The sequence below is a fragment of the Aythya marila genome (genome assembly GCF_965140915.1).
Source record: "Aythya marila genome assembly, chromosome: 4".
Classification (NCBI taxonomy): domain Eukaryota; kingdom Metazoa; phylum Chordata; class Aves; order Anseriformes; family Anatidae; genus Aythya; species Aythya marila.
The window spans coordinates 36,554,208-36,576,819 of record NC_139045.1 but is presented as its reverse complement, the minus strand read 5'-3'; the positions used below and the strand labels follow the sequence as shown (position 1 = coordinate 36,576,819).

The window sequence follows — 22,612 nt, the reverse complement described above, 5'->3', positions numbered from 1 at the left end:
TTCTCCTCAAAACGTACGTGAATAAAGAACACAGTGCAGGACAAGATGCCATCTGGATGCTCTTAGAGATAACCCTCTGGGTCTCTCCTGGGAATAGGTCAGAAAGTTTTTGCAGAGGGAAGAACAGCTGACTGGCTAGTCTCCTTTGGTTACACTATGCAGGTGTCAAGTCCTTTCTGCACATGTCATATGTGCACAGTTTTTCTGTCTTCTTTGAGACCATTAGCAAAGTAATTAAACAGGTTAGAACTTTATTCTGTTAATATAAAAATGAGTAGCAACATACAAACGTTAGCCTTAGTTGTTCCTCTCATGAATGCATGTAGAGGGCGCAGGGTACTTGTACAGCAGTTAGCTGACACAAGGCTCATTGGAGGAGAGGTGAGGTTAACACACTGCTTTCTCAACATTCTCCTGCCACAAACACTTCATGAAAAGCTTTTCAGAAAAAAAAAAAATACACTCAGGTACTCCTTGAGACACATTTTTCTTGGTGCTGACTTCTTTGTGAGATCAGCAAAAGCTGCAAGCACTAGCAGTTACCGAAAAGCTGGAATGGCCACATGCTCCAAGAAGGGAGTATTGCACAGAACCAACCACTTGACGGGAGGTAGGGCGCCACTTTGAGTCCACGTGGAAATCTCCCTAGTTTACTGGGATGCTGAGTCAACAACAGATGAGTTACAATCCAGCATGGTATGGGGTTGCAGGTGAGCTTCTTCATGAGTAAATATCCCAAACTGCTCATAACTAAGGATGACAGCTGTTTCTGAGCAGCACAACTCCTACAGCAAACTCATCAAGACACCTTTTTTGTTTGAACTTCCAGTAACATGATACAGGGTAAATGTACAGCAAGAAATGCTAGGTTTTTTCATCTTTGCTCAGCTGAGGCCTTAGAAACACCTGAAGTAAGAGGTTCTTGAGCTGTTCACTGCAAGGTTTATGAAAAGGATTCCCAGTTATAATTACAACTCTCTCATATTCCAAGGATTTCATGCTGATGTGGAAGAAAGAACCATGTGCTTGTGCTAGCACATAGAACAGCCCTTCATATTTATGTTTCATGTAGCTGCTGGAAGGAGTCAGTAGCAACAAAGAGAGGCTTTTAGGGAGCAAATCCTTGTGGCTACATGCATTAAAGCCGTTGAAAAACAGTAGTGAAAAGGAAATGTGTCAGAAGCCAGGGTTGCGTCAGCAGGCAATAAGCATCCTCCAACATGGTCCAGGACTAGGAAGCACATGAATAGGATGTTTGTTTAGGAAAGAGGAACTCAACTAAGCAGTGCCAGAGTCGGATAGTGCTGTTTAGACACAACAATAAGAGAGGATGCTGCCACGGGTCACCTTCAGAATACCCATCCCTCTGAGTACACTCTCCAGGGCAGTGACAAAGAAAGGCCACACAGTCCTCTGTTGAGAAGATGGGCTTTCCTCCAGCAGATGCTACCCTGTATTTGGGTAACTCTCCTAGCCCAGGCATATTAGGTGGATGAGGCAGACTGAACCAGCTGTTGTTCGCATGGAAAAATAAACTCAAACAAATCCCCTGCTGTTTTTATTGACCGCTTTCTTTGTCACCATGAATGTGTTGCTTTATGGAAAAAAAAAAAGGGGTGGGGTTGAGGTTGATTTTTAAATTTCAACATATGCCACACTGGGCTTGATTTCCTGAAAACTGTGTTTTTTTTAAATGAGCAGTTTTGTCTGCTTTGCCCATCAAAGGTTTTAGTTCAGTCATGTTGGCTTATGTTTATTTCTGTTCACAATGTTCAATATTGTTCCTTGTTCTCGTTACTCATTATTTGTTCAAAAAATTCTGTCTGAACCAGTAACAGGCTGATTGTTACTAACAGCATCCTGCAAGCACTAACCGTGGGTCATGTCTCAGAAGGCTATTAGGGCTACCTGGCAAACAGTCTCTCAAGTACAATTCAGATATGCATCATGGTGCACTGTTTTTTGTGTGCAATTAGTTTTACTATGACATAGCTATGTTCTGTAGCCGCAAAAGAGCAGGTATTACCACTGCTGTAAAGAGGTTTTATTGCAAGGCTGCATTTGCAGCACTAATGCTTTAATGTTCTCACACTCTTAAAAAAAAAAAAAAAAAAAAGAAAAAAAAAAGAAAAAAAAAAAAAAAGCTAGGGCAAACAATAGGCTGCCTTGAAATCAGCCAGGACTGGGTTGAGATGTTAGTCACTATCAGGGAGTAACACCTCCTGATTTATTAAAGAGGTAGCAGAGGTAGCAAAAGTGTTAGACGGGCAAGTGAGATAACGGTGTGCAGTTTTCTGGCAAAAAGTTGTTCTCCTCGTACAGCTGCAGGCATTCATAACCGCTGCTCAGAAGCAACCTACTCTCCCCAAGGCAGCTCCTCTTGCTTTCTGATGCCAGAGACAAAGAAAGTCAAGGCTTTGGGGGATTTTTCGGCCTTACTGACAGGAGGGGAGAAAAAAAGCTTTCTCCTATCTGCTGACAGGACTGCTTTCACCACATGGTCACCTCTTTCTCCTATGCCTAGCTGGCACAATGCTTCCAAACCCTGTTCTATTATCATGTCAGCTTCTGCTTTACAAAGGGTGGTGGCAGTTTTGTTTTTGAATTTAATGTCCATCGCTCCCTCTCTCCTATCCTGTTTCCAGTTTTCCTACTATATAGAATGCAAAGACTTTCCTGTTTCTCTCTGGCTGCCAACACTGCTTCTTTCTTCAGGGGCAAGCAAAGCCAACATCCTCATTCTGTCCTCCCCCTGCCCCACATATGTGCATATAAACTTCTCAAAATTCATCTTGTTTCTGAACAGTCAGGGGAACAAATGCTGCCTCTCTCCTTTTTCTAAAGCTGGTAGCACTGATAAAAGGTACACACTCCCAAATTTCTGAAAAAGTTTAAGGAGCAAATGACAGAGTGCAATATAACCCAAAGACCAACAGAAAATTTGTTGTTGTTGTTTAAGAAAAAAAGAATTCCCAAAAGAAAATACTTTGATTAGACTTAACCACACCATTAAGCAAGCAAGCTGCAGAACATTTTTGTGAGTCAGTTATCAGGGAAATCCAGACAGGTGTGCACAGAAGATATATGACAGTAGTATTTTGTGAAGTAGTGTTTTTTTTTCATTTCACCTTTAACTATAAAATGCAGTCAAAAGTGAACTTCTACAAAGTTAGAAGTTCACTCTGAGAATTCATCTTTCATGCATCACCACTTCCTTCAGATGGTATCTTGAATTGCTAGCCCTTCTTCAGAACCAAGCCCACCTACAAAAGGTTGCATCAAGGTGGAATAAAGCTACAGCAAAAACAAGTCAGTTGCAGACTGGACACAGGCTGTAAAGGGCTCCAATTAAGCCACAAAGCACTTCGGTATGTTGGCACTGATGATGTCCCACAAACATCCTCTTCTTGGATTAGATCTTTTAGATGCACATGTACTTCAGTGGCAAGCAGAAAGAACACAGCTAAAATGGTCACGTAAGGTATCACTTTCCACCAGAAGCTGAGGAATTAAGTGGAAAAGTAGGCAAGTCTTACCAATCACAACACAGAAAGACACCACCGTCCTTTTTGAAGTTTTTGTTTTCTGACTGTTCTCACCAGCACTCACTGAGTATAGAAAAGCACAAAAGGAGAAGCTGTTCATTACTTCCTTTACATCCTTCTTAGATAATCCTGGGAAATGTTCTGTGGGCAACAGCCTAGAGATACATCCACAACAGAACGGAGGTTTCAGACCTCCTAACGACAAATGGTTTAGCTGCCAATTCATATGAATTAGCTGTTTTTAGAATCCAGAGAGAAACACTTTTTGTTACAGGCACAGACTACCAGAATTTTCTTCTTTGGATTCATAAGGTTCTAAGTGAAGCACTCCCTTACGAATTTAAGGGAGACCTACAGCTGAGCTCTCAGCTAGGCTTCCTGGGAAAGCTGTGAACCTCACGTGAACCACATACGGGGTACAGGCATGAGGCCGTGACCATCACACTGTGGGTGCGCAGAGAACCACAGTGAAATGCACAGTGTGGGCATCGGGTCCTAATGGGTATGTAGTTCTTGTTTGTGTGTGGTCCTTCTCCCAGTGCAATACACCACTGCCTAATTCAGATGCACCTACTGAGTCCAACCTGAACCTCTGTAGGAACCACTGCCACAGGCATGATCAAGTTAACTCCACAGTAGCATGTACAACTCTTAAAGCACAGGTGAGCTGACTTAAGCAAACTGGCATATGTCAAACAAACTCGTTATCGGATGACTAATAAACCATCTGTTTGTGACAGACTGGATCCCCTTTAGAAACAAACTGATTTGGTCAGGTTATTTCAAGAGTGCTATGAATTCTCCTTACTTAGCCCAGACACGAATTCACGAAAGTTGATGAGCAAGTCTCCATTTTCATCCAGAAGCCTGAATAAGCGTGCAGCTAATACATCTGAATGAGTTCCACATGCCCAAGGAAAGAGAAGAGCAAACATCCCCTTGAACTGTTCAAAATCAATACGGTACTGCTCCAGATAAGGCAGGCTGGGATCATGCCGGTCAATAGCATTGCTGTTTCCTCCCCAGTAGCAGCTAGTCAGATGTTCTGCCTGGACACAAGGCAAGCGCTGTGAGATTCTCATCACCTCTGTAAACAACTCATCACTTAGCAATGATAAAAGAACAAATCTCTTACATGCACCCTCTTAACACAAGACTAGCAGATTATTTCCATCTACATAGCCCTTGCATTTCTGCAAAAAGAGATTTCTCTTCTAACCAGCACAAAGTCACTTCCCTCTACAAAAAAAAAAAAAAAAAGGAAAAAAGATAAAAGTTTTTCTGCTTCACATATGGATGAAACGTGAAATACCTGTTCTGAACTGAGCAGTAAGCAACTGTGACTTACGCATATACACAGGCACGTCATGCTCAGTCACCCCTTTCAACCTCATCACACAAAGTCAGGAAGAGGGGAAGTCTCATGAAATCTTTACTTCCAGAGAATATGTAAACCAGTATGTACAACCAATTACTAAGATATCACTACGTGCCACTATATCTCCATACAATACGCTGAAGCATTAACAATGACAAAAATCAGCTAGTGTGACATGAAAGTATCAGTAATAGAATAAAATGTTTCCATGATCAATTCTAAAACTTAGGCATAGAGAGACATACATAAGTTTCTAAAAACTGATCAAAAACCTCTATATTCACTTTTTTGTAATATCAGTTTACATCAGCATATTCTTTTTTTTCCCCCCTCAGACAAATCACTTAGTGCATTACTTCTTTCCTGAGCTTTTAAAACCTGTTTTTGTTTTGTTTTGTTTTGTATATTCAGCAATTTAGCAGCTAACTCAAGTTTGTATTAAGATATCTGACGGTAACTCACACCCTCAGCCTGGCCTTGAGAAACCTAAAATACCCAATCCCATATCAGGTTTAAACATTTGCTTTTCCTGCAAGCATAGGGTCACTTCAGCTTTACCTTGAAAAGTGCATACAGTTCCTCCAATTCATCAATAGTAAAAGAAGTCTCCGTCACAATAGTTCGTACCTTTTAAAACATAACATTAACAGATAGAGATCTGAAACCCATGTATCATGAAAAGCTAATTTCATTTCAGAAACTGACAGATCTTAATCTTTGTCAAGAGTGTTACTTCTGTACTTACCACATTGCGCTTTGTAGTATCTTCAAGGGTTTGAATAACTTTCAGTCTTTGTTTGAATCTCATTTGTTCAATCAAATCTGCTCGGATACTTCCAAATTTCTTAAGACAAAAAGAAAAAGAAAAGGAGGACAGAATGGCTTGGGTATCAGTACTAGGCTTTACTTTGATGTATTCAATATATGAATTTAATTTTGTGAAGGATCGTAAGTGGTACAGTTCAAACTGCTGCTAAGGCACTAAGCTATTTCTGTTTTCTAACACATGATGAAGTTATGAAAACTTCATAAATTTGTCACTAGACAAATTTTTCCCAAATACCTTATTTTATTTTGAAAGTACATTATTAAGTTATAAATCCTCACATTTCAATCTCAGTAGTTAGAAATTTCCATGGCAAATCGCTGTGAACAGATCGTTTCATAACTCCTTCTGAAGGGTTTTATTTCAGCTTACCCTGGAACATCTTATTTGCCACAACACAAAGAAGCTATTCAGACTAACTGGATCTGTAACAGCTATTACAGGACAGTATAGCAGTCCTTACTTTCCTAAGTATCTGAAACTAAGCAATAGGAATGCAACTTCCATTAGGAAGAAGATTCTCAAAAGTGCCTAAGTCTTACTTTCAGGTTTCCCCCCTGCCCCCACAATGCTCCCCTCCCAAGTCTCAGGGAGCTCCTACATACACTACAGAAGCATCCTAGACAAAAGCCTACTGGGAATAACATTCCATGCTCTCATATGCAGAGAAATAGCTACTGTCTAACATTTCTTTTTATGAATTATAAGTTTTTTTGCCACCGAAAAACACCTGTAACACACTTAGAAATGCACAGAAGAGCACCAAAACCAGTAATGCTACCTGTAAAACTAAGAGGGGGTGTGGCAAGATGGATTTATATTGCCAATTCAATTGCATCTAGCACATTCTTGTATGGCCAAGTTAGCACTGAAGTTGTGATGCTACTTGCACCTTTATCATGTACCTTAGGAGTAAAAAGATTTTTTATTTTAAAAATATTCCAAGCACATAAACAAGTCTTCTGAAAAAACGTAATCTAGATAAACATCCAAGAACATCAAGTACCACAGAGGTCACAAAACCTTGAAAAGAGTTTTTTTTTGCCCCTGAAATCACATCTATTCCAGTAATCAGGGAGAATTCTCTGGCTTGGAGGAATAAAAGGAATTAAGCACATGACAACTCTGAAAATCCGAATTTACAGTCCATTGACAATTAGCGAACAATGCACAGGCTTCTAACTCTGCAGTGATTTTGCATTATTTCAGTCACTTCTACGGTAATTATCACAATACCAGGCTCCTGAATTGATTACCAAACTCAAAGAAAACACACAGGATCTCTTACAAAAAATATTTTCAATAAATAAAGAAATCACGGGCATAGTAGAATGTATTTGTTACTTATATTCTTGTCTCAAGAGTCAAACGTTCCTCAGTATATTCTATGCTGAACGACAAACTGGGGCATAGGAAGTGCTTCTTGTGGGAATAGAAATGTTGTTTTTGCAGAGTTACATTGTTTAGAAGGAGGGAATGTGGTACTGAGATATGCTTACAGTGATAAGAAAAGTTTAGCAGGCAACCTTGTAAAATGCAGACAATCAGACTCCTTAGGACAATTAGGTGAAAATCACGGTGTCAAGTCAAGTCAGATAAGTGAAGAAACATTACCACTTCAAGCAGTAAAAATGTCAAAAGAAATTTGAAATTTAACAGGCCGGCGACTGAAGGCCATGCATTGTTTGTGAAGCATCAGATAGATTGTGAATCTGGATTACCCACTCAGTGGGGAAACAGGGGAGGGTCCTGCCATAAAAAGGTATATAAACTGTGTTTTGGAACTAGTAGATGTGCTCTCTCCTGCTTGTGGGGCGCCCGCCATTGCAATCGCGAATAAATTACTACTTCACTGAGATCCTCGCCTGAGCCTAAGTTATTGGCTACGGAGTGTTTCTCACAATTTGGGGGCTCGTCCGGGATCCAGTCACCTACTGGGGAGCCCCACCGCCGCAGCAGCAGGAAGGCATGCCCCGCTGATTTCAGCGGTCCTGTGCATCGACGGTGGCGGTTCTGCGGAAAGCTGACAGAGGGCCCGAGACTGGTTAAAGAGGCAGGATCCGTGAAGTAGTGGGGAAAGGAAGAAGGTAGGCACTCCGGGTTTTTAAGAATCGATCCGGTAACTCTGTGCACAGACCAAGGTAAGAAATATTAAGTATTGCCTTGGGGGTCGGGTGATCTGGTGTATGGTAAGCCCTTGCACGGGGAAGTGCTGGCACTACACCAGGGGAATCTGGTGTACGGTAATCCTTGCACGGGGAAGTGCTTGGAAGTACACCAGGGAATCTGGTAAACTCAGGTGTGCGGTAACGCTGGCACGGGGAAGTGCTTGGCGGTACACCCCCATCTTTCAGTACGTTGGTGTGTGGTACACTGCAGAAGGGAAAATTCTGTAGCACATACCGGCGAGGGTTAGGAAAGATGGGAAGTACGAGTTCCAGGGAATCTGGTAAACTCATAGGTGTGCGGTAACGCTGGCACGGGGAAGTGCTTGGCGGTACACCCCCATTTTTCAGTACGTTGGTGTGTGGTACACTGCAGAAGGGAAATTTCTGTAGCACATACTGGCAAGGGTTAGGAAAAATGGGAAAATATGAGTTCCAGGGGACAGGGAGATATCCCTGGGGGAGTGCCTACTAATAGTTCTTCCTGAAAAATGATAAGAAATTGGAAACATAATCCCAAAATTAGAGGGATTGTAAAAGAAAAGTAATTAAAAAAAAAAAAAAAAAAAAAAGGTTAAACATTGTGTATCAGTCTGGACAAAACAATCAATTAAGGAAACAGCAGTATTTTGGCCAAAATACGGGTCTGATGAAAATTCAGGCTTTAAATTTATGTGTAAACAATAAGATTCCTTTTTCAGAGAAGGAGCCAAGTTATGCTCCCTATAATCTTAATATTGAACTGGTGGCAGCAGCAGTCACTCCGGGAAGGGAGACAGGGACTGTAATTAACACTGTCCCTAAAGAAGGATTGTACTCTAGGCTCTGGCAAGAATTAGAACAAGGTAGAAGATATGTTGAGAATTTTGCCTTCCCTGATACTAACAGTACTAACACTAACTGTGTATCCTCTTAGGTGAACTACCCCCTCCTCCTTACCAGCAGAGAGGTTAGGACTTTTTAAGAAGGAGAGGAAGTCTTTATTCAAGGACCCCAACAGCCTAGCTGAACAATTAGACCAGTTCCTACGACCTGATTTATACTCTTGGGGGAGGGAATTATGTCTATAAGTATGTTGTTTACAGGGAAAGAAATGGGAATGATCAGGAGGAGAGCTGCTATACAAGAATGGGAAAGAGCTCATCCTCCAGGACCAGGGGTAATACCGGCAGGGCAGAAATACCCACTTGCCAATCCTGGCTGGAATAATAATAGTGTGCAACACAGAAATCATATGAGAGACTTCGGGTTAGAATGAGAAAGTACTTGGGGATGAGACCTGAGGACCCAGTATCCCAAGGGCTCTTGAAAGTTCATTGTGTGATTAAAGTCTTGCAAAGTACGCAGAAAATGCTTCAGAAGGTGGGGGAATGTAGTGAACAGTCACTGGGGGACCCTCCTGCGGGAGGCCCTGGAGGTGTGTGTCTGGAGGGGAGATGAGAAGGAAAAAAAAAAAAAAAAAAAAAAAAGAGATCGAAACTAATGGTGTTGACAGTGCAGCGGGTAGTGAGGCAGAGGGTTGGAGAAAGATGAAGAAAATCTTCAGGGGGAGTCAGGGCCAGGATGGAAAGGAGAGGAAGAGAGATGAAGGAATGGCAGGCAAAGAGGGCTGCCTGTATTGTGGCCCGAGTCCTAGCAGAGACAGGCTTTGATAAGATGTTTTAAGTGTGGCCAGGCTGGCCACTTCGAATAGGAATATCTGGAGTGGAAGAAGGAGGAAAGAAGGAAAATGGGATGAAATATGCTATATTGATATGTTGTTTCAGTATCTTGGAGGGAAAAGGTATGGAATTAAGTTGGACTCTGACTGAGCCTTTGGTGCTGGTATTAGAAAAGTGCGGGCTGGAGAAAGATAAAGGAAGTGTTAAAAGTCTTGCCGAAGGTGTTAAAGGTGTGGCATGTAATATTTAACAGAGCTGTTTGAAATTGATGAGCAGGGAAAGGTGATGTAGGCGTTATCTAAGTAACAGTCTAGAAGTTTTGGTATATTTGCATATTTGCTGTGGTGTTTGGTCAGTTTCCCAAGCATCGGGGAGGGGGGAACAGCCTGCTCCACCAGGAGCCTCTCCAGCGGCCGCAGGGGGGTTTCGGCTCCAGCGCCTGGAGCGCCTCCTCCCCCTCCTTCTGCACTGACTTTGGTGTCTGCGGGGGGGTTTCTCGCTCTCTCAACTGCTGTTGAGAAGCAGGTTTTTGTTTGTTTCTTTGTTTGTTTGTTTTCGTGGATGTGCTCTCACAGAGGCACGGACTGTATTGCTCATGGCTTGGCTCTGGGCAGCAGTGGGCCCCTTAAGGCCAGATGAAATTGTCCCTTATCTGCCACGGGGAGGCTTCCGTTTTTTTTTTTTTTCTCATGGGGGCTGCCACTGCAGTTTCCCACCCCCCTACTCACAGCCCCCGAACCTTGCCATCAAACCCAATACACTGGGGAACAGCTAGGTCATTACTGACCTGTAAAGTATCAGGGATTAAATTAACTAATGAAACCCTAAAAAGTGGGGCTGGGATAACAGTGCCACTTTGGGGGGGATACCAAGCTGAGACTAGGGGATAAAATGATCACTGGGCAATTATTGTATGTATCCAAGGCAGAGACTAACTTGTTGGGAAGGGATTTGATGATTAAATTGGGCATTCAACTAGTAAATTATTAGACTGGAATAACAGTGTAATTAATGGAGTGCTCTCAGGCCCTGAGAGCAAACGTATATTCACCTCTAACTGGAACGACCCTGAAATGGGGACGGAAGCAACAATATAGGTGGACAATTTTACCTTGGGGGGTTTACAGGGCCACCTATCTATATGAGTAAGTTTTAAAAAAGATTTTGGAGCAATTACAACCTCCCAAGGAGGTATTAATGTTACAAATATGTGGATCATTTTCTGTTGTCAGGACAGGAGAAAAGAGTTGTGAAGAAAGCTACTAACAAACAAGCTATTCAACTTTCTGGGAAAGCAGGGCTTGAGAGTATTAAAAAAAAAAAAAAAAAGTTACAATATGGAGAAAGAGAAGTCAGGTATTTAAGGCATCTAATGTCTGAGGGAAAATGAAGAATAAATCCAGAGAGGATTCAGGGAATTGTTGAAAATTAAGAAAGAACTAAAAAGTTTTAAAAGAATGATTTTTTTAAGGAATCAGGAGCCATGAAGTCTGAAGGAAAACGGATACTCCCTGATGGGAGAGAAATGCTGAATAAAGTGATAATGAGGCAAATATTAACTGTTTTACATCAAAAGAGTCATTGGGAGGTGCAAGCAATGTGTGATATTGTGCTAAGAAAGTATGTCTGTGTAGGAATATACACTTTAGGGAAGCACATATGTAGAGGATGTACCATATGACAAAAGGTAAATAAAAAGGTGTTCTGTAACCCATTTAGAGGGGGACGGGAGCCAGGGGTTTGACCTTTCCAAAGTATACAGGTAAACTTTACTGAGTTACTTGTTTGTCCTAATTGACCACGTGACTAGATGGGTGTAAGCTTTACTGAAAGGGTTAAAGCAGGCCTTAGAGATTGAGTGGGATTTTCACAGCCCCTGGCACCCCTCCTCTTCTGGGAAGGTGGAGCGAATGAATCAGACATTAAAGAAGCAATTAACTAAACTAGTGTTAGAAACCCAATTTCCTTGGGTAAAATGCTTACTCCTACAGGTTTAAACAGCACCAAGAAAGGATATAGGAATTTCACCATATGAGATGCTGTTCAGATTGCCCTATCTGGGCAGAAGGGATGAGATACCACAATTCAAAATAAGAGAGTTTCCTTAAGAACTGTATTCTGGGGTTGTCTTCTTCTTTGTCATCTCTCAGGACCTGTGGGTTGTTGGCTCAAACCCCACCTTTGGAATTCCCCATTCACCACCATCACCCAGGAAACCGGGTCCTGATTCGGACCTGGAAAGAGTCAACTCCGGCCTGAATGGGAAGGACAATTACTGACCACTGAAACAGCCGTAAGAACTGCGGAAAAAGGTTGGACTCACTATACTCGAGTGAAGGCATCTGTCGACGCTAGTACCTGGGAAGCTGTTCCTACAAAAGACTTGTTGGAAGTTGAAATTGAAGAGAAAAATCTCGTAGTGGACTCTGAGCAGGATAAGAGCTTACAATGTAAACTAACCTTTTATTTTCACAGGTAACTAACGAGTGTGACTTGTGATTGAGAGAAAGGACAGACCTATAGCGAACTGCAGTGCTCCCAAGGGGGGGGTTGTTATAGTAGTAGTGTACATCTTATTTTTGTATCGATAATTATTTGGAAACCTAAGGTTTAAAAATAATGACAGGGAAAAATTGATTACTAATTTTGTTTTTAGTGATTCTAGGCCTCAGAGAAGGCCTTGGTCAATTGGTAACTTGGAAAAGGCATGACCAGATAATAGCAAAAATGGGATACCCCATCAAAATATGGGTGACTGTGACAGAGGGTTATGTACCACAAGCCGTCACGTTTGATGCTTGTGAGGTGTTAGCTTGTGGAGATTTAAATGCCCAATGACAATTGAGCAGAAAGAACAAATAACTGGGAGAGACACAACAGCCAGATTGAGAATAGCTGTATGGAAACAATCCTCTATTGCCATCAGAGAAAGGGAGAAACTCAAGGAGAAAACAGGAGAGTAAACAGGAGGCCCTCTGAAATGTGGCAGTTCAAACATTTGAGATTCAAACAGGGTATGGGGACGTGAATGCCTGGATAGAATGGGTCAAATATACTGTCCAGAGTCTCAACCGTAGCTACTGCTATGCTTGTGCCTTGGGATGACCGATTGCCCAGATAGTGCCCTTCCCATGGGGGTGGACCAAAGACTCCCAAGGGATGCGATGTATGATTGCATTGTACCAAGAAAAGACTGCCTGGGGAAATGAGGCCTGTAAGTCTCTCTTTGCTGTTTCTTGCATGATAACAATATCACAGTTCCCCCTGCATTCTCTACAGCTATAGGTAACCATACAGCTTGCCTCTCACGGCAGGGTGTGAGTGCTACCTGGCATCTGGGAGAATTTGCCTTGTGCTACCAAGGACTTGATGGGAAACTGCTCAAGACTAGAGATCCCCAGGGCAGATCTCTGGTGGTACAGTGGAGGGAAGATCTTACGGTCCACCCTACCATCTAATTGGGAAGGCACTTGTGCACTTGTTCAATCAGCTATACCCTTCACCCTGGCATTTGAAAGAGAAACATCACAAATACCCAGAAGAAGTAAAGGAGGCTTAGGAATATCATTTGATGATAGAGTATACATAGATTCTATTGGGGTACCTAGAGGAGTTCGGGATGAATATAAAGCCAGAAATTAAATTGCTGCAGGGTTTGAGTTACTGTTCTGGTGGGTAACAATCAATAAAAATGTGGATTGGATTAATTATTTCTATTATAATCAGCAGAGATTCATCAATTATACCAAGGATGCGATGAGAGGAATCGCTGAACAACTAGATGTCATCAGCAAAATGGCTTGGGAAAACAGGATAGCATTAGATATGATGCTTGTGGAGAAGGGTGGTGTATGCGTGATGCTGGGCAACTGTTGTACTTTTATCCGTAACAATACTGCCCCGGATGGCACAGTAACAAGAGCATTGCAAGGGCTTACCACCCTTGCCAATGAATTGGCAGAAAATTTGGGAGCAGACACTTCCATCACAGGATGGTTGAAATCTTGGTTTGGTAAATGGAAAGGGATGGTAACGTCCATATTTACATCCTCAATTATAGTAGCAGGAGTTTTGACAGCTATTGGCTGTTGCATTATCCCCTGTGTAAGGGGACTTGTCCAGCGGTTAATTGAAACCACATTATTGAAATAAATGACCATAGATCCACCACCCTACTCAGATAAAATGATATTAGAGGAAATGGAGAGCAAAGAAAGTGAAGAGGAAGATATTTACCAAATTACACTTAAAATAAATAAATAAATAAAAATAAAAAGAGTTTTTGCAAAAATCAACAGTTTATAAAAAAAAAGAAAAGGGGGGAATTGTGGGAATAGAAATGTTGTTTTTGCAGAGTTACATTGTTTAGAAGGAGGGAATGTGGTACTGAGATATGCTTACAGTGATAAGAAAAGTTTAGCAGGCAACCTTGTAAAATGCAGACAATCAGACTCCTTAGGACAATTAGGTGAAAATCACGGTGTCAAGTCAAGTCAGATAAGTGAAGAAACATTACCACTTCAAGCAGTAAAAATGTCAAAAGAAATTTGAAATTTAACAGGCCGGCGACTGAAGGCCATGCATTGTTTGTGAAGCATCAGATAGATTGTGAATCTGGATTACCCACTCAGTGGGGAAACAGGGGAGGGTCCTGCCATAAAAAGGTATATAAACTGTGTTTTGGAACTAGTAGATGCGCTCTCTCCTGCTTGTGGGGCGCCCGCCATTGCAATCGCGAATAAATTACTACTTCACTGAGATCCTCGCCTGAGCCTAAGTTATTGGCTACGGAGTGTTTCTCACATTCTGAAACACTTGTCATATTGTTAACACATAACTAGTATTTTCAGCTCAAGATGTAGGTAAGTCTGTATGTCAATACAGGAAAGGAAAAAAGGAAATTAAGAATTACTCCTTGAAGTTTTTTTTTTTATTATTTTTTTTATTAAAAAACAACATCAGTGTAATCATCAGGGATATTTTAATTGATTTTTTTTTTTTTTTTTTTTAAATTTAAGGCCAATGAAACTCATTTACAAGTTTTAGTTTTTTTGTAGGCTTTCTTCTGTGCTTTACAGGTATTAGTTATTACCAGCTCATTTCACTTGAAAATACTTTATCTTTGTGACACTGGGTCACTAACTTCTCTGTTATCACCAATCAGCACTAGCTGAAAACTTAAAAAGAAAAAAGTTCCACTGATAATGGCAAGGTCTCGTGAAGTCCCACTGATTTCACTAACATTCCAGTTGGGAAAGGCATGAAAAAACTTATAATAAAATTAACAGTTTGTGAATTACAAGTTCAGCCTTCTGTTTGTAAGTTACTTTTTGGTCAGAAGCTGCTCTCCTGTGATGCAGTATGCTTCTATGCAAGACGGCTGGAAAAGTTAAAAGAAAAAAAAAGACTAACTCCCCAGCCTATTTTGGCCTTCTGAGATGAATACTTCTTTCACGTCCTTCCAATTCCAAGCAAAGCCAAACTACAAAGAACCAAAAATCCTCTATAAAGCAGAACTATTGCAGGTTGGCAAGTTCCCTTGAGAAATCCTATCCTACCTCATAGGAAGATCGGATTAGTCTGAAGATATCCACCTCGGGATAAGGCTCTACATCATCACTGAGCAATGAGTGAAGGTGAGGAATAGGTGGAAGAGTGCTGTCCTTATTAGTTACGCTGTCCAAATACCTGGTGAGAAAAAGAAAATTAAATGAGAAAACCAAGATTCATTTGTACTCCTTCCCTTCTGAGGGCTAGTAGAATACAGGTGACCTATCAATTAAATGTAAAAACCATCGTGTAAATTGAATGAATTTACATGACTTTTGACATCAGTGCATGTCAAGAAATTGGAGGTTACCTACAGCAGTAGCAGGTCATATTAAATGACTCAACCAAGCCTGTGTATTGGCCTCCTGTTTCACCAAAATGCATTTATGCCTACCTAACGTGTCTGAGTTCTGTTTAGTTCATTCTCAAAACAATTTCCCTTGAGAGCAAGCCTTTTTCTTAGCAGCATTTATGTGATAGCAAGTAAAATATGATGTAATAAAAACTATGTAATCAACCAAAATAAGTTTCTATAACTAGGTTTGGGAAGTTTATTTGAACATCTTGACAGAAGAATTTATTCTATTGGTCACTAAACATTATTTTAAGATGATGTGAAGAGCACTGAATATGGGTGGAAAAGGACTTCAAGCACGTGAAAGATTTATATTTAGTGCACTGGTTTGAGTATTTCAATGTAGCTGAACACAAATCAGAAAAGCAAGTGAAAAAAAAAAAAAGAAGAAACTTTATTTTCTGTAATATATACCTTCCCAAAACTGTCATGGCTTCTCCATCATCTTTACAGTTGAGCAGCTTATCTACATTAGCATCGAGGACAGCGAGTGCCAACTGAAATATCACCTTTATTCCTTCACAGAAGAAACAATCCACAACCACCACAGCACTCTCAAATGGCATTACGCTGAGAAAAAGAGTGAGGAACCAGGACAGGGAAATAGTGGATATTACACCCAAGTCCTGCATGCAGTCATAAAGCTGTGGAACATAGTCACGAGCCAACTCTTCAAAGACACCCTGATCCACCAATGCTCCTGTTGAAAAAAAAAAGGTTAAATGTCCATCAATTTGGGAACAACTGAACACCACGTCATTTAGAGGAAAAAATGTATCTTTTTCCCCATCTCTAGATACAAAAAAGAATATTCTACATGATTCTTATATGAATTTCTTGCTTTCAGGTTAAGTATCAAATTCTACTTCACTATTAAGCTGTACATACAAATTGAACTGTAGTAAGTTTTTTGTTGTTTTAATTACACACTTACTAAGAGCCAACAAATTGTCAAATATAATTTCTATAGGTCCTAGAGCATATTATGGCTCAGTATTTAATACTGCCAACAGAATAATACTTTTCAGCAATACCTATTCGACGCAGCCAAAGTGATGTGCCTGTGAGGGTATGGATTTATTCTTAAAAAAGAACCCTCTGTGAAACATATCTAAGCCATAACATCAGTATCATAAGCAGACCAAGAAGAGTAATTTCTAAAACTGTATGAATATCTCAAACACTGGTAAGCTACAGTAAAAAAAAACCTTCTACTTTCACATACACAAGGAATCTGCTATCTGACAAACAACAGCTTTCAGGTACTGTAGCTCTTTTGAATCAGATGTGAACAGACACAAAGGTTTCTACTGTAACTCGTCAAAGCTCCTGTTTCCACCTTAGCTAGATACCTGGATCATCTAGAAGTCCAATTTTAGCCTCTCATCTCTTTTGGATTTACCCTGCTTAAGCCCATTTTAGAATTGCATCTAATCCTAAGTAGGTGAAAAATTTAACTATCACAGTATCTGTTTAGGAAATTGCTTCTATCCTCACTGAGCATGCTGCTTTACCATGAGTGTTCACAATTGTTTCTATGCCACAAATGGATCTACATAAACATTTGTTTCAATAGGAGAAGTATCAACTCAGGTAATTCTGTACTGCCATTTTAGAAGATTTCTTCATAACATACCAACAACTCTTGTGTTGTAGTAGTCAGGTAGCATACGTTCACACAAAGCCACCAGCAACCAGAAAGCTTCCTCTTCCTTTGCATAAAGGAGAAGTACTGAAGTGACAATATTCATAGCCTAAAAGGAAAGAAATACAATTTGCTAGACCCATTTCTTCAATATCTAACACAGTTAAGTGGGCAAATAAGTGCTTACTGTAGTTAGGAAATTAGCTAAATATCCCCTTGCAGACCCCCAACTTTTCCCAGTGCTCACAGAACAGCTTGAGAAAGCATTAAATAAACCACAAAAATTAGTTTTAAAAAATAACAAAAACAAATAACAACCACACAAGATTTGTTTGTGTAATTAGGGCCCTACTGAGGTCTGCAAGCATCCAGTTTCACTGCTACTGATATTCTGCCAATTGGTGCTCCTAGGGAATCTGAGTCCAATACTGACAAAATGCCTACTAGAGCACTGATGATGACCACTGAACTCGCAGAGGTAGTTTGCACTCCCTATGCTTTCTGCCAGTGCAAAGTACACAAAAACTATGGACTGAGACAACTGTCTGTGAATAGTGTCAGTCACAAACAAACACAGCGTAGTGAAACATAAGTCTCTTGTTGCTCACTCTCCACGTTCAACTGTTCATCTCACAGTTTTTTCTAGACGTTTCCCTCCATTTCCAATATCACAACATCGTACAATGACCTCTGAATTGTTTGCTCAGACTTCTGCTAGCCTGATGAAATCGAAGTATTTCAGTACCATTTTCTTCTCAGTTTGTCTCATTTCAGATCCTGACTCATTAACATTTTAAGACTCCAGTTTGATCACTACCTATTTTGAAACACAAACTTAGATTCAGAACAACATTACAACTTTGTCAAAGTCTTACTTCCTTTTATCTTGTCTACCGTGTATGAAACACTTCAGTGCCTAAATTCTCACTGTAACCATGAATCAGTATTCTCAATGCCATGGACCAGGTCTCAAGGCTCTTAACAATTACCATGGCAGGTTTAGGAACTAGAAACAGTGTCTTTCTACTGATCCTCTCTTAAGCAACCTTTAAAAAAAAGGGTATTGTATTGTATTAGTGTTATATTTGCTATTAAATAATTTATGATGGTGTCTGTAAGAATTGCTTATACTTCCACTTACTCATATTGCATCTGGCAGTATTAACAGTCAGACGTTAGGTAGGCTTCTTAACACTTATGAATTCAAGTTTCCTTTATACAAAAACAGGTAAATTTTGAAGAAAAAAAAGGCAAAAAATGGGCCCAGGTGACTACTGAAAGTTATGTAGAGAGAAAGAGTGATTTGGGACTGGAAACTTGACTTGCATCACAGGCATAAAAACTCTAAAATGATGTACTGTTCAGCATTAACTGTACCAGTATATGGTTGCAACGTACACTGATATGCTCTAGAGTGTTGTTTTACATTTGTTTTGTTTTGCCTGATTGAACTGCATCATTGAAAAAAGTAGAGGAGGTTTTGGAGGGTTGTTATAACTAATATAATTCAATAAGAAGGCCAAAACTTAAGGCTGAGCAATTAGATTTTTTTTTTTCCTTTTCCTTCTGCTTAACGGAGTTCTTGAAGAACCCTTCCTTTGCGGATCTTTTTTTTTCTGTAGATGCACTTCAGGACAGTTCTGTAGTTATCTTCTGCCCAGCTTCTAGATTTAGAGGCAGAAAATATACCTACAGAATACTATGCACATCTCTGCATGTACTGCTAATACTTATGTTAGAATAGGCCCTTGTGTCAAATCCCTCTGTCCTCAGCACTACTGTAATTCTGCAGTGCTGAGGCTTCTCTTCATAGCATTATACCAGTATCAGTGTACTTACATGGCCAGATACCCAAATGTGCACAGCTGAAGAAGCAGGAATAAGAAGAAAGAACTGGAATTCCAGCAATTGAAAGAGTGCCAAGGTATTTCAATTACCTGACAATATCCTATGTTTGGATTTCTAAAAGCATAAGCTGTCAACACTCTCCTTAGAGCAGCAATACCCATCTCATTCTGGAAAGCAGGGTGTTCTGGGAGGGAGCGATGCAGATCCCTCTCTATCTCTTCTGTAGCAAGGTTATACTTCCCCATCGATCTCTCCACTAGGTCCTCATAATAGCCAGGATGAGTGGCCATTTCATTAATGGCTCCTGGGAGTGGGAGAATGGTATTAAAACCACAAGAAAAAGAAAGGCTTAGCAGATACAATATCTCAACATGATTATCTTCTGCTCTCCTTTCATCTCAAACATCAGTTTTAAAATCCAATACACACTTAGAAACAAATGTGAAACATTAGTTTTGTAAACGTGTTTTTTTTAAAAAGAGTATAATGCTTAAATGATCTTGCCTTCTCCTCTAGAGAGATTTTATATTAAGGTTTTGAAAAATAATAATAATAAAAAAATAAAGCCTCTCTTCTTCATCCAGGATGAAAGAGGAGGCATGAAAAAAAAAAAAAAGCTGTGCAATCACATGGTATCATGAGCTTCCTCTGCATCTGGCTGTGGGTTTGATTATCCTAAATAACTCAGAACATGCATCTGAGAAAGCTACTTGCCCTGAGGAGGGAGTAGATTATGTTTGGTTGCAGAAAGTACAGTATCTCAGCCAAAAGCGAGAGATAGGAACTCTTGAGGTCTGTTCCTTCTTCTGAAAATGTCTTTGTCATCTTGGGCATGGCACTTAGTCTGTTTTAGGGTTACTTATCACACACTCACAGGGTTGCTAAGAGATTTCACTGGCGACTTCACAACTTACCTGGAAATGACAGTCTCAGCAACAAAAGAAATCAAGTGCCAGCACACAGTAACGCACATTGAAAAAGACTGATTAGAACTATACCATGAAAACTAGTCCAAATTATTAGCCAGATGCAGGACAGATCTGTGCATCTTGTGTATATTGTCTGAAAACATCTGTTTAATGCCAAGCAGCAAAAAGATGACTTAAGATCAAACATTTTTAGCAACAAAAAGGAAAACAAAACAAAAAGTCTCCTTATGACATCATATAAAGTCCTTGGTGTGCTCATATCTTTAGTGTTGTAGGTAGCTGTGGTAACTATCTCATGAAGGGATGGAGCTAGAGAAAGCATACAGGAAGCAGAAAGGTAAGAAGAAAACCTGTGGTATGGCCTGATTTCCATTTAAGTTGTAACACAATGAATAAAATCCTTCAGCTTTGAAAAAAGGCCTAAGGGGACACAGACGTAGAGATTCTTCAACAGCATAGAAAAGATGGATGTACAGAAAATATTTTCTCACTATTTTTCATATACTGGGAGCACAGCAACATGTTTAAATTTTGGAATTCCCTGCAAGACCTTATTGTGAAAGCCGAAAGACTAACTGGAAACGATTAAACAAATGCAAAGTAAGCTTGCTGGTAGTTTTTGAACATCTAGAAGCCCCTACACTGCTGACTTCTGGTAACAGAGTATACACTCTGCTTTTTTATATTCTTCCCTAGTTATCTGAGCTTTGTTTGAGAAAGGATGTCTTCTCATCTAGACAGAACTTGTCTAAACTGGTCTTGTGCCTGTTAACACACAGCCTTACTTGCTCCAAATATTTTTGTATGCTTATTAACTACACCCTTAAATACTTCTGAAATCCTCTCTCCCCTCATGCTTTTGCTTATATCCCACAGTCATGTTCTGAATTAATACTTACCTGAAAACAGAAGCCAAAGTTCCCCTCTCATGCTTTCTGGAATGCCTTTCAGCACAAGGTCTCTCGTCTTCTCGGTACGATACATACAGACTCCTTGGCCATATTCAGCAAAGTGAATCTTCCAGGCTTGTTCTTTCAAAAACTCTTTAGCCTAACAGCAATGAAAGACATGCATAAAGATGGGGCTTAGCATTTTTAATAGTGTTTGAAAGAGAAGTGCTAAAAGCCTGTAATGTTCTAACTTTCCAAGGGAGCAAGAAATAACATGGCTACAGTCCAATTCCCTTCTTAATGGGTTGCCTCCTCCCATTTCTTAATTTCTATTCCAGTATTCTAACTGTTAAAATAATACTATTAGAGCAGTGGTACTTGAGAACAGGCATACAAACTCTCACATGTGAAATGTTTTGTTTTTAAAAAAAAGATTGCCACTTGTAGAGACAGGTCTGTGGCAGACTGAAACTCTGCTGGGTCAAAAGGATGCATTTTAAAGATCACATAATTTAACAACTTTTTTCAGTCAGTACAGCACTCAGACATATTTTACCAGCTTGGGGTTGAACTCCTCAGGTGACCTCCGCCGATACATAGTCATTAAAGCTTGAGTTGCTGTTGGAATGCCATTGCCATTGAGATTGAACTGTCGCTCCCCTTCCGACTCAGAGCTGAGGCTTTTATGTGTGCTGGCAGAAATGATGCTATTTGATCTTGTAAACACCTGCAGAAATCAGTCATGAGCAACACAGGCATAGAGTTGAATCAGTCTGGACTTTTTCCTTTCTTTCCTTTCCTTTCTTTTTCTCTTCAAAGTTTCTGTATGCTAACAGCTAACTCAGACTGAACAAATTAAGTCACTCACATACAATCAGAGTAAGAACAAAGCATAATTTAAACCGGTATAAAATAATAAAACTAATTGCAGTTTCCTCAATTATTTTGCTCTCCTCACTTGAAAAAAAATTTGAGTTGAACACTGTCAGACTGTGATTTGGAAGAAATATATTTTGGAGAAAAAGGACTCTAACTTCTCAAACAGCTTTGAAAACTTTTACTACAGTCAAGATCTCATACAGCAATTCACATTACCTGCCTAAAATTGAAATTAGCAGTCATGCTTGTCTACATATGTAGTCATGTTACTAACTGTAATAATGATTGCAATTATTAATTTGTGCTTGTAATTCCACAGGTAGAGAAAGAAGTTCCACTTAGGGAAAAGGCAAGAAGTTTCAGCATTATGCATACATGCATATGTGCCCTGGAATGCAACTACAACACACAGATTATTACCTTACCACCAATAAAGCAAGTCAAAAACTGACTTTTCAGATTTATCTGGCCAGCAGGGTAGGGCTATTCATTGCAATACTAAGGTATGGTTTAGTACAGAGTTGGAACATGAGGTCTACCTACATAAAATCAAAATGATACAGCACAAAAACCTTGTCTGTTTCAAGACCTGAACTGCTAAACTTTGCTGGGTTAAACAGATCTGATGAGGCTGTGATATGAAGCACCTAAATTTACACATAAAACCTAAGAATTCAAACAGAAGCCTTGATATTCAGAGTGTCTGAGAAACATTCATCTAACCACAACTTTATAAACTATTTACTTTGCATAGGTAAATAGGAAAGAATTTCAGAACAGGACCACCGGTTGTCCAGAAGAAGATTGATTTTAGTTCAAATGTTCTGAAGTTCAGGAACAGTGTATTTATGATCTCATGCATCTTTCTCTGAAAAATCAAAGTATCCAATTCAGCAGTTTGGCTTGCATTAAAATAGCTTTATATTAACTGTATTTTGTTT

General features: G+C 40.0%; 1 protein-coding gene across 2 annotated transcripts in view; it reads right to left on the bottom strand.

Annotated features, from left to right (window-relative positions):
• Nucleotides 1-22,612, bottom strand: part of TBC1D9 (TBC1 domain family member 9) — a 65,775-nt gene that overhangs the window by 6,684 nt on the left and 36,479 nt on the right. For both annotated transcript variants that reach the window (XM_082760261.1, XM_082760262.1), the window contains exons 8-16: nucleotides 21,349-21,519; nucleotides 20,802-20,952; nucleotides 19,063-19,277; nucleotides 17,117-17,234; nucleotides 15,895-16,180; nucleotides 15,134-15,263; nucleotides 5,669-5,767; nucleotides 5,482-5,550; nucleotides 4,354-4,594 (exon numbers count right to left, since the gene is read on the bottom strand). In XM_082760261.1, the coding sequence (XP_082616387.1) occupies nucleotides 4,354-4,594; nucleotides 5,482-5,550; nucleotides 5,669-5,767; nucleotides 15,134-15,263; nucleotides 15,895-16,180; nucleotides 17,117-17,234; nucleotides 19,063-19,277; nucleotides 20,802-20,952; nucleotides 21,349-21,519 (1,480 nt within the window). The remainder of the gene's footprint in view (nucleotides 1-4,353; nucleotides 4,595-5,481; nucleotides 5,551-5,668; nucleotides 5,768-15,133; nucleotides 15,264-15,894; nucleotides 16,181-17,116; nucleotides 17,235-19,062; nucleotides 19,278-20,801; nucleotides 20,953-21,348; nucleotides 21,520-22,612) is intronic.